Here is an 11,540-nt window from a genome sequence, read left to right as displayed (position 1 = left end):
ATTTGCTATGAAATGGAGCACGCCCTCATTGGCAAAGATGAGACAAGCTAGTGGGATTATTTCAACACACATGTATACACACGGAGACCCTACATTTCAACAGAAATAGCCTTTGCATGCTTTGTTTTCTTTGCGAGATACACGTACATCATCTCTTGTTCTTGCACACAGAAGACACGGATATCTCTTTGATCCTCACAAGCTTTACCCTGAGAGGTGTATTCTCACCATTTTTGAACAACATTTATATAACTTGCAGTTCATTCTCCTAGTCAATTTCATGCATCGGTTGGTTAGCTCACCAGTCTGACTGCTTGTGCAATCATTGTGTCTGCATTGGCAATATAAAAATTCTGTAAATTTAACAAAGAGAAAGTACGCTGATCTTTTTAAATTAATTTACTTTTCTCTATTTCAACCGACATTCCAGTGATAGCTTCAATATAATAACCCAGACCACTTATACATGTATATATTTTTCATTACAGAGAAATTCTAAAATTCAGAAAAAAGACACCAGAAGAACAAAAACACACTGAAGTCTTAATAAAAACTTTTGTAAAGACAAAGTAAGGAAATTGAAAACAAACTTTGTGACCTTAAAGACCAAAATAATTTGGGGGAATACCTACAGATTAGACACATTGCAGATATTGGTGCATTCTCACTGAGCCATTATTACAAGTAATGTTGCAATGGGAAAATGCAATTGATGAGTCTGTCTGTGACGCAACACACAGAATGCGCCATGCGCACACCAAGTCCATAGGAGATTCTACTGGATAACTTTCAAAGAAATATGCATGTACATGTACAAGAAAATGGACGGGGGTGTTCAGGAAAATGAAAGTAAAATTTTAGAACACTATCATTGGAATCTATCATATGTTGACTTCTTTTGACTCTCCAAATAAAAAAGTATTTATGAATGGGTTCAGACCTTGCTCAGAAGAACAAACCCTGATAATGCCCTCACGTCCATTCTCCTGAGCCAGTCTTAACCACCCTTACTAAAAAACTGTAGAATATGGAGGAAAGACTAGTATTGAACATGAATGGGCTAGATCAGAATCCGATTCATGGCTGTTTTTACGTTAACCGATGAGATACATGTACTTCAATCTTGGAAGGAGGGTCTCTACTCATGAGTATATGCGGACACTAGTATTTACCAGGAAGTAATCTGCAACGGACTGACATCTTAGAAATATTATCAACCCCTTTGTGAGAAGTCAATGAAAGATAAGCATTGCCAAGCTGCCTATTTTCTCAATAACCTATACACAAAGACCTTGTTAACTGTCTCAAATTTCAAAAGCTCAATAAAAACCACAAAATTTACCTCCAGCAACACACAGAGCCATAAGTCTGACTATCCCCCGCCACATTTTGGCTTGGACTTTTCCTCAAGCCTCCTAAATTTAACACTTCAGATATAACATGATTGGATTTTATGCATTTGGAATATGCTTATTGGGGAATAGTTAAGGTCTTATTTGAATACAACTTTATGAGGACAGAATGAGTCAAATCACAGTATGTTTCCTCTGAGAAGATGATCCAATTAGATGAACCTGTGGCCATCAGAGCCAACAACCAATTCAAACGTTGTAAACGTCTGTTATCATTCCACTGACAAATTAAAAAATTCAACAATAATCACACAGTCACATGTATAACAACTGTAATTAAAACCCTAGAAACACAAAAAATAATTCTCCACATTTCCATTCTTAATATGTTTATTGTAAGTACACAAAAGCCTGATTTTCTGTCCAAAATCTTCAAGAGCATTTTATTTGGGATGATTCCATTTAGCCAAAAGGGGTGATCCTACCATTAGTTGAGTAGCACAGCTCCTGTTTCCTGTATCCCTTCCTGGATTTGTCCCTCCTCTGTCATGAAGTAGGCCATAGTCGGTACCCGAGGTAGTGGTCTGGGTCCAAATATCCTCAGCCAGCGCAAGTAAAGGAAGATGAAGATACAGACTACAATGAAACAACTAATAAGGATGTATTGATTGGAGACTTGGGAGGCGTGAATCCAAGGAGGAGGAACTTGCTTCTGGAATACACCTTGCTCGATCTCCCTGTTCCAATAATGAGAAAAAAAAAAGGTGAAACCATCTTCTTTTTAACTTCCATTCTTTCATCATGCTAAAGCTAAAGCTTTGGTAATGCATCAAACCTTTCAGCTGGAGATAACCTGAATAAAACTTTTTTTCCTAGTCACTTCTTAGACTAAGGCCGTTTTCCAATACTCAACTTCGGCTCTGTCTCAGGCTTCAACTGTTTTTTTACTACCTGACGTTGAAGCTGTAAGCGCACTAATTAGTCTAATAGTGCCACAAAACATCAAATAAGATGCAAGAGAGCAAAAACCTACAGTAATCCTATTTGATTTAAACACTTCAGGCCCACAATCGGGGATTGATTTCAGGGACGAAGCCTGAGACGGAGACGAGTACTGGAAAACAGCCTATATTTAACATATCCCATATTGTGATCCTGTATCTTAGTCTGGTGTTGAATTGTTGGTTACAGGTGGCTGACCTAAGAGGGAAAAAGCGTGTCCTGTGAAGTATGGCACCCAATGTCCACTGCACCTCTTTGTCCTGTATAAGGCTGGCAGTGCGCAGGTACTGATAGTTTTCAGGAAATCCAAAGCCTTTGTGTAGGACCGTAGTCATCCACGCTGATTTAAAGCATTGATACCTGAAAACATGACAAAAACAAAAAACTAAAGTCTGTTATAATTTTTGTGATATTTTCAGTGTTATATTCAGGAGTGAAGTACGGCCTTTGCTTATCCATCCTTCAAATTCCTCTTGGTAGTCTTTTCGTATTCTGCCAAGAAGAGTCAACAGCTGAATACTAACAAGCCAAAAGTCATACATGTAAACTGGCCGGTACATTCTGTAAGTCTAATTTGAAACCCACTTGGACAAGTTCTTAGCCTTAGTCTGAATGCTAAAGTGGAATGCAAACAAAGCAATATTCTGCAGCAATCCATGGAAACAGAGGAACAGGCAGGTGTTATTTTGCACACTACGGCAGGTTCCTTATGGTTTTTGGAAGCCAGAAAAATAAAGCAACAATTTTTTCCATTTTTCAGTTAGATGTTTTTAAAGTTCACAGTTAAAAAAGCAGTGGTAAGAGGTAGGGGTTGGAATAATGAATAACAAATCAACGGGAGATCAATGCTAGGAAAAGTAGGATTTCTGGCATGGATCAGCAGATATTTCAAGTCACACAGGTGTCTTAATGAGGAACTAATGATACAGCAACAAGCCCACTTCAGGATATACTGCAAATAGCCTGACTGCTTTGCTTCTACGTGCACACAAACAACTTGGCAGACTGCCACGTGCAAACTTTGAGCTGCTGTGCTATGCAAAGGGCTGGAAAAATTGTTGGACTCATTAAAACTGGCTGAAGGACAAGGACAATTCTGGTCAACAGCTTACTCTATGGCCATTGTCAAATACCGGTAAATCTGCATGTTTTTCTTTACAGGGAATACTGTAATATCACAACTTCAAACTGTCAAATACCGCTGCCTGACTTTTTTCCCCTAATTACTGCACTGGCAGGATGCATTTTAAAGATATAAATACAAAACTGCTACAAACTGCTTGCTGACTAAAATTACCTAAAATACAAAATATGGAGGGAGGACGTTTCGATCCTAGCAGAATCTCTCTCAAAGGCAAAAATGATGCATGATGATGGATGCAAAAAGGATGCATTTTAGTTATAAATAGTTACAAATTGCCAGCACCTGTTTGTGTACATAATACATACACTGAACAAGTAAATACCTTACACATAAAAGCTACAGAGCCTAACCTCATTCATTACATAAGACAACTTAATATTAAGGTGAACATGAGCACTGAAATAGTCCCAGCCATGAATTACATTCTTAATCTTTAAAAGAACATATTCTGTAGATTATTATAATCAGTCAATATCCCCACATACCACCCAATTTATGGTGCTCCTTTGGTCTGAACCCCTTTTTTTTGTTACTGGAATAAGGTGAGAATAGAACTACCACAATGTAAGCCCATCAAAACGATGAAGGAAGATATCTACAGGCATACTCACTGTAATCTGTGTGCATCAGCTTTGGTATACAGGCCTTTTTCATGATGCTCTTGTATTAATGACCACCGTGTTGCACAATAATCCTTGAAAAAGGAAAGAGAAAAAAACCTGGTAAATATCCCCCTTGAAGAAAGGTTTTAAAATGTAAGGTTTAGGCTCTGAGCCAGTTTTCAAACTAATTAGCATGTTCATATGGTAATATTCAATACACTCCAACACTTTTCAGAAAACAAGCATGCAGACAGATTCTTTGGTAACCATCATGCTTATATGCTACACTTCATAAATCTACAGCCCTAATTGACTCCAAAATCTCTAGACATACCTTGGCTGCTTTTTCAAATTTGACGTATTCGTACATTCCTCCCATGCGAAGCACATCCTCCATGCAGTACCAGTACTCAGAGAAACCATAAAACTCGCTGTTATCAAATTCAATCTCAGGCTGGAAGACACCGTTGAATGAACATGGCTTCTTGCTGCAGGGAATTGTTAGATTCATGAGGGGCAGCAGGGACGTTTGGCATTGTTTATAATCACCAGTTCCCTTCAGGTAGATTGTCCGACCATCGTGGGTTACTTTATCTTGTAAACTGACAGGTAAGCAAGGATCCAAAACTGGGGAGTCTTCATTTAGACCCGGAGGGTTAGGAGTACTGAAACAACAAAAATTGAAAATTACTTCAAAAAATTCTTTGAAATTAATGTACAGATATTTTATCCAAAAATAAAACATCTTTATAAATCGTCACAATAATGTGTGTAAATGACCATACAACTTTTATTGCCTATCTTGAACGTTTTCTCACCTTCTCATTCTGGTGAAGGTGACATTCACTAGAGCTTTTTCATAACGTGTTCTGGCTGCATTGCCTCCATATCCAAGGAATGTTGTGACATACACACGGTAGATGTGCTCTGTCTTGTGAACATCGCAACCAAGGTTGAACTCAGCCAGCATACCTTTAGCTACATCTTCCTGGGAAAGAGAACCATTAAGAGGTCATTTTAGGGCAATTCAGCATCAAGCTATCAAGCAAAAGTCATATTTTCACTCATGAGAAATTTCATATTAAGGCTTTAACTTTATGGCATCTATAGGCTACCATAACAAAACTCATAAATTAGCAGGAAAAGCAAATTTTGTTAACAAGGAATGAAGAAATGAAAAATACTTCATGACTACGAAATATTACAGAGTGGAATAATGATGATAAAAAGTAACAGGCATTCCACTCTTGTGCATTATGGCATTATGGTTAATACTTCACAAAACTGAATTTCTTATTTTCTTTGCCAACATCGATGCAAACGCTGAGTGTTAGCATTCAAACCAGGCTGGTTAGCAGGTGAGGCAGTTAGAGAAAGGATCAACCAAAACTGGATTTATTGACAACACCTGAGGACCCGACTGGTCGAAGCTTACGGTGTGTGGAACTTCAAAGGCAATTTGGGCGGAGCCTCCTCCCATATCTAGGATTCCTACGGTGCGTTTACGAAGCACAGAAACTATACCATTCTCCCCAGTGACATCGACTTCAACCATGGCATCATCTGGGTAAATGAAAACATAAAGCAATAGTCAGATGAATAGACGATTTCTCGGGAGTACATATGCAGTTCAGATGAGCCTCTCATCTTATAACACTTATCAGAATCTACAATTTTGGCTGGAATAGCAAGAAGTAAAATTCAGAGTAAAGTTCTTTCATTTAAGACTTGATGTACTAATTGCTTAAAGGCCAGCATTCATAAAATACAAAGAATGCACCATTGGTTACCTTTCTGATAGAAATAAGTGTACTCCATGTTGAAAAAATTGCCCCAGATTTAAAGCAAAACTTGTCCACTTTAACATTTCAATACAAGGGATTTATAAATATAAATTTATATTTATAAATCCAGTCATGGAATAATGGAATACATACTATCATCAGCATGATCAAATCTTCCCAGCACGTAGTTGATTCCAATCCATGCATACACTCCCTCTTGTTTACCACTGATCACCTCCACCTGCGTGTCTGAAAACAGGAAGTTGTAGTCCCGGGGAATGTCTGTCTTTAGATCTTGTAGAATGGCTTCTTGCTTGCTGTAAGATAAGCAATCGAAGCATAAGATATAACATCATAGGATTTCAAAGCTGATTTGAATTACCCCTCCCAGATATAATAAAATCCACCAGGTCTTGTAGGATTTTGCAGGATTTAGGAATGTGCAACCAAGCCACTATCTTATAAACCTCCCAAAATGACTTGAAAGGAGTTTTGGAGTCTGTAACTTTCCGTCGGTGAATATTAAGACAATTCTGTTCAACTTTCTTTTAAAGTTTGTAAGGCTAAATTTGAATGAAGTCAGGTGCTTATGATCCAAACAACTAACAACCTGAGGGTTGTATTCAAGAGAAGTGAATACCTGAGTGGTAGCATCCTCATGCCAGCTGTTGCCAAGATGTAAAGTGGAGACTCAGGATGCTTAGCTCTGGGAATATGACTGGCTGCATAGTCCAGTAATGGCTTCAGATAATCACCGGCTTCGGAAGGATTGTTGGCCATAGTGGCAAGACCTGTGGAATAAAATCACATTTGTCATCATCAGCAAACAACAAAGTCAGGTTAATTATATCTGCTTCTAAGAGATACAAATGTTTAATGGAAAATGTACACAACATCTGAGAAATCAAGACTGGGCAATTCCTGACTTTTGAGTTACTTAAAAACAATATATACTCTGTCACATGTATACCTGGCTTGATTTTCATGACCACTGGTTTCCTTCGTTTGTCTCTCATTTGATGTATCCTGAGGAGTTTGTTGGTGTCTCCAACATGCCTGGGCCAAAAATATACATAGACTCTTGTGCCACTACTACCAGCATCAATCACGACCCCGTAGTATAAATTCTCATCTTTGGTATCTGTGACCTCAAGCAGTTCATACTTATTGATGAGGTCATTCAAGGGGTCATGTATGACTGGGGGCATTTCAACCTCCAGGTAGAAGATAAAGATAAGTCCAATGAGAGTCAGAGCAAAAATGAGAAAGGCTGTACGTCGAAGGATGCTGCTGTTGAGACGGAAGTTGATGTGCCATGATGCAGGAAGACGTAGGCAGATTGCCTTCCATCTGAGGAAAACGACAACAGATCAATGCAATGAAATCTTTTCTAGAACGCCCCATGAAAACAGTTATATTGTTGAAATTCAAATCCGTCAGTGTGACCAGTAACTCATAATCCTGTGCAAATGCATAAACTTTGATTGATCAGCATGAAAAAAAATAAATAAACAGAGAAATAAATCAAATAGCAAATCAACAATTTTAACATACTTTCAATGACAATTTGGCCTGTATATATGGGGTGCAGATGGCATATTGAAAATACAATGGACTGAAGATTTTAAAAGCCAAATTAGGATACTGATTCAAAATCTGGACAATGAAAGTGGTTTGATGTATTCCACTTAACGAGCAAACATAAGTCTAGTTTATGCCCAGATCTGATGATTATTGGATTACTTACACTCAGCAACTTATAATGGAATCCTTCATAAATTAGTCACAATTAATTATTGCGATAGACAAGTAGAAGCAACAATATTAACGACAGGTTTTATTTGAAAAATGTAACAAATTTACATGTATTCCTATATCCCTACGTTGATGTCCCAAAGTTATAAAATTCCCCAGCTAAACCACTAAGATAAATTTCCTGTGCACTGTTTGGAAAGTTATACCTAACAATCTACATTTGAAAAGAGTTCCACAAACGGACACAACTGGACATGCTGCGCAGCTGTGGTGTGACTAACTTAGTCTGACATTGTGCTTAACCATTTTCCCTGCTAAATTTGACTTTTAAGGACATTTAATCATTTTCTGATGGCTTATAAACCACTGGATGGGAAAATATGAACTCTCACCCTACGTTTTGTTATTTACCGATGCAATGGCATGCATTTTTGTATGTCATGCATTCTGCATACATGATTAGCAAATACTGAAAAAGCCTGATACTTAGTGACATTGATATGACAAAGGCAGAAGGCGGACAAGTTAGGCCTAGTGCAAAAACTTGGCACCAGTGTGACATACCTAGCCATCTATAACTTGCACACGCTACAAACAAAACACATCAACAATAGTCTTGAGTCTGACGTTGTTTCTCTCCCAAAATTCGCAGCCAAAAGTCCTTCTGAAATAGCCATTCCACGTCAAATTTGGAACAGCTGTTCGCGTTCAGTGATAACACCGGTACGTGAAAACGCGGACAATATATGGTCTGGAACTTGCACCGTTTCTTCCTCAAAATTTTAAGAGCTTGAGCAGGGCACCAGACGGTAAATCTAGACTGGATCATTTTGACACGTGTCACTTTCTTTCAAGAAGAGCTGTAACAAAGTCGCGAACTACAAAAAAGATCTTAGCTTAAAATAAGATGTCCATTGGAATGTTCAGAGTGGCAATGGGAGCATAATTTAATTTTTTTTGCAATTCTACCCATTTTATTTGCAGGTCATTAACCTATCAGTAAACAATCAAGATGGCGGCCGACATAACTGATGCCCGAAATGTAGCGAAAGAAATCATTGCATACGACTTAAAAATCAACGGTCTTATTCAGGTAATTTCTAGAATTTCGGTTGGAGTGTCGAGGTATTGCAAAGGAGCTGTTGAAATTAGAATCGATTGTGTATATCATTGTCAGGTTTTAAAAATCGAACGGCTGGTTTGAACCAACATGCGTGACCAATGTTTAGACGTTACACATTTTTCAACTTCGCCTTGTAAGATACGACGTGTGAGGGCGCACTTCAACTTTTGTGGATGCCCTGGTGTTGTCCTGGAGCCTAGTATAAAGCGAAATTAACTCTTCAAATAAATATCTTGTATTTTTTGTTATTGCTTAATTTGCTTTTGATTAATAAAACAAGCAGACAGGTTTATTGATGTCCTAAACACTTTGACATGGTTAGCTTTATAATCATGGCCCCTGTTCTCCCAGTCAAGATCCCTAGAGGATGTTTCAGGAGGAAACTAACCATGTACCAAGTAGGGCCTAAGTTAGCCCCACTAGTGTGGCACGAACTATCACTCCCGATCTATCCCAAGGATGGATCGGGAGTGAGAGTCCGTGCTACACTAGTGGGGCTAGGCCTAAGTAAAGTACATGTACCTGGCCATATTCTTGCAGTCGGCATGACATCGGTCTTAACTGGACTTAAGCGGCGGCGAAGTGGCAAATTTACCCTTTGTGCTATTCCATTATGTACAGAAGTTTAAGGATGTCCGTCTGCGAGAATGCAGCTGACCATGCCCAGTCAATTCTGATAACATGTACAGTGTACATATTGACTCTGACGAGTTACTCCATGGAGGAAGACGGAATAGACTACCCCAAGTTGAAATAGAACTCGTATGGGAAATTTCTTCCAACAAAATATGTATGCATATATAGAATACATACAATATATTTGACTTTTTTCTCCCAGGATATCAGAAGCAATTGTCATTCTCTTCAAGATATGAATCTGGTGAACCAAAAGATAGAGGAACAAATGAAAAGAACACAAAACAGAATTCAGGTAATATTAGTAAACACTTGCTAAGTTGGAAATGACATCAGTGGCGAATAGTTGCTATGATAATGGTTACTTGTTATCGTTTCCTGTAATGTAGTTAAAAATTTATTTTAGATGGAGAGCATGGAGAAAATGTAGAAGTATTGGGATTTCTGCGCCAAACTAAAACCTTTGCCTGATTGTTTTAGAATAGTATTCATTTGAACAACATTGTATATCCGTTTTATTTACTAAATTTTATTTAATTTTTGAAGGATTTGGAACGGATTGCAAATGAACAAGACAAAGAAACAGACAGACTAGACATTCTCAAAGATGTGGAAAATTTCCGGAAACAATTGTCAAGGTAATTAAGGGGTTGCTTTTTAAGTAATTTTGTTTCCCAAGAAACATGAGAAAAATCAGAACTATCAAATATTGAAATGATGAACATTTACAAATTATTTTCTGAAAATTTCTATCAACTGTTGGTCAGTCAGTTGAGAGTATCAGTTTTCACTCTACTGTCATATCCTCTCTTTTGTACTTGTGCATGTATTCTCTCATTTGAATATTGTTCTCTTATCGTAGTACACAGACATCTGTTAGAAAAGCCAAATTATCCTGCAAAATGGCCATTGACAGACAGGAGAGGGCGAGCTTGCTACAAGGTGGTACAGATCCTGAGTTAAGGAAAAGGTTGACATATTTATATTTTTAGATTTTTAAAGTTCCATTTCAGTTTAGGTTCAACCATTATTCTGCACCTTCCTTGTGTATTCAGGTGTTTAAAGTAAACATCGATTTCCTGTTTTTCTTTTATTTCTGTCTGCTAACAGAATGAATAAAGAGAGTTTAGCCAAGACAGCTGGCAGCATCACAGATAATTTGATGAGTCTAAATAGGATGATGGCAGCCAACGTTACACAGAGTACTCTGACCAATCAAGTGCTAGGTACAGACCTCAGTTATCATAAGTGTGTTGAATAGTCAAGCTCTTCCAGCCAATCCTAAACCTGTATGCAATTTTTTTGAATATCACAAATCTGAAGCCACTTTGCTTTGGGGTAAGTATGTCATGGGCACCGTGTCATGCTTTTTAATTCAGACACTATTGCTGTTTCAAATCACACACAAATTGAAATTCAGTCTCTTCTTACTTTTTCCATTCTGTTTCTTTCCTCGCAGGCAACAGTTTTACCAAATACATCTATGTTTGTTAACTTGCAGAGAAATCTTCAGCTACGCTGTCCGACACCCACGAGGAATTCAAAGGCATGGGTGGTGTGATTCAGACCAGTCGTAGTTTACTGACCAAGTACAACAGACGAGAGCTAACAGACAGGTTACTCATCTTCCTAGGCGTGGCATTATTTCTTGCTACAGTGCTGTATATATTAAAAAAGAGAATATTTTGATAAAGGTTTGGGTGGGGTAAGGGTGAGATGGAACTGATTAGATTTCTTGTTTGGTTAGAATAAGTTATTTGCTAAGAAATTTACTCATGTTTAATTCATGTCAGAGCCCTGAAATTGAATGCTGGGTAAATCTTTGTTCTAGTCTATTTTATTGACGTAAAATAGCTTTTCATGGTTAGTAAATGTATGTCTGTGTGATTTATGCATGCATTTTTAAATGCGAGGTTGCCGTATTGTGATTAGCATTTTTATGTGGTTTCCATGTCTTACCACATGCTACAGGTCACTGAATAGAAGGTAGAATCCAGTCATTTGACTTGCCAAACCATTTCCTCAAAGTAATGGACAAATTATATTGCATTCAATGAAGATACTGACAGGAAATGACGTAGCATCGATATTTTGTGATATGTTATTATTAAAACCTCATTTCTGTCTTTTTTTTGATGGCTT

At 37.8% G+C, this 11,540-nt stretch overlaps 2 protein-coding genes across 6 annotated transcripts; one reads left to right on the top strand and one right to left on the bottom strand.

Moving 5' to 3' along the window:
- Nucleotides 1-384: 384 nt before the first annotated feature.
- Nucleotides 385-8,345, bottom strand: LOC110979908 (ectonucleoside triphosphate diphosphohydrolase 4-like). 2 transcript variants are annotated; one of them, XM_022236071.2, is made up of 10 exons: nucleotides 8,204-8,345; nucleotides 6,855-7,234; nucleotides 6,525-6,675; nucleotides 6,038-6,201; nucleotides 5,509-5,663; nucleotides 4,919-5,088; nucleotides 4,435-4,765; nucleotides 4,110-4,192; nucleotides 2,553-2,714; nucleotides 385-2,089 (listed from the first exon to the last, which is right to left on the bottom strand). In XM_022236071.2, the coding sequence occupies exons 1-10, from the start codon at nucleotides 8,209-8,211 to the stop codon at nucleotides 1,840-1,842; spliced, it is 1,854 nt and encodes a 617-aa protein (XP_022091763.2). In that variant the 5' UTR covers nucleotides 8,212-8,345; the 3' UTR covers nucleotides 385-1,839. The 2 variants fall into 2 exon arrangements, with proteins under 2 accessions (XP_022091763.2, XP_022091764.2); XM_022236072.2 differs by having other exon boundaries at nucleotides 5,536-5,663.
- On the top strand, nucleotides 8,224-11,532 carry LOC110979911 (vesicle transport protein SEC20-like). Of its 4 annotated transcripts, none has more exons than XM_022236081.2 (7): nucleotides 8,224-8,362; nucleotides 8,624-8,732; nucleotides 9,601-9,693; nucleotides 9,945-10,036; nucleotides 10,261-10,368; nucleotides 10,509-10,624; nucleotides 10,900-11,532. In XM_022236081.2, the coding sequence occupies exons 2-7, from the start codon at nucleotides 8,652-8,654 to the stop codon at nucleotides 11,085-11,087; spliced, it is 678 nt and encodes a 225-aa protein (XP_022091773.2). In that variant the 5' UTR covers nucleotides 8,224-8,362; nucleotides 8,624-8,651; the 3' UTR covers nucleotides 11,088-11,532. The 4 variants fall into 4 exon arrangements, with proteins under 4 accessions (XP_022091773.2, XP_022091774.2, XP_087000959.1 ...); XM_022236082.2 differs by lacking the exon at nucleotides 8,224-8,362 and adding an exon at nucleotides 8,492-8,509; XM_022236080.2 differs by lacking the exons at nucleotides 8,224-8,362; nucleotides 8,624-8,732 and adding an exon at nucleotides 8,835-8,963.
- The last annotated feature ends 8 nt before the right edge of the window (nucleotides 11,533-11,540 follow it).

Source organism: Acanthaster planci, linkage group LG13 (assembly GCF_054643075.1).
Source record: "Acanthaster planci isolate LZ-2023a linkage group LG13, COTS_SCS, whole genome shotgun sequence".
NCBI classification, from domain to species: Eukaryota; Metazoa; Echinodermata; class Asteroidea; order Valvatida; family Acanthasteridae; genus Acanthaster; species Acanthaster planci.
Note: the sequence above shows the minus strand (reverse complement) of the source record. Positions and strands in the feature narration are given on the sequence as shown.

Excerpts from the sequence above, each read along its gene's own strand:
- LOC110979908 (XM_022236071.2), bottom strand. Across the intron at positions 6,202-6,524 it reads ATGAGGATGCTACCACTCAG|CAAGCAAGAAGCCATTCTAC; the intron begins GTATTCACTTCT and ends CTTATCTTACAG. Across the intron at positions 5,664-6,037 it reads ATTTGATCATGCTGATGATA|ATGATGCCATGGTTGAAGTC; the intron begins GTATGTATTCCA and ends TCATTTACCCAG.
- LOC110979911 (XM_022236080.2), top strand. The coding sequence starts at position 8,850 with ATGCGTGACCAATGTTTAGACGTTACACATTTTTCAACTTCGCCTTGT. Across the intron at positions 9,694-9,944 it reads GAACACAAAACAGAATTCAG|GATTTGGAACGGATTGCAAA; the intron begins GTAATATTAGTA and ends TAATTTTTGAAG. Across the intron at positions 10,625-10,899 it reads TCTGACCAATCAAGTGCTAG|AGAAATCTTCAGCTACGCTG; the intron begins GTACAGACCTCA and ends GTTAACTTGCAG.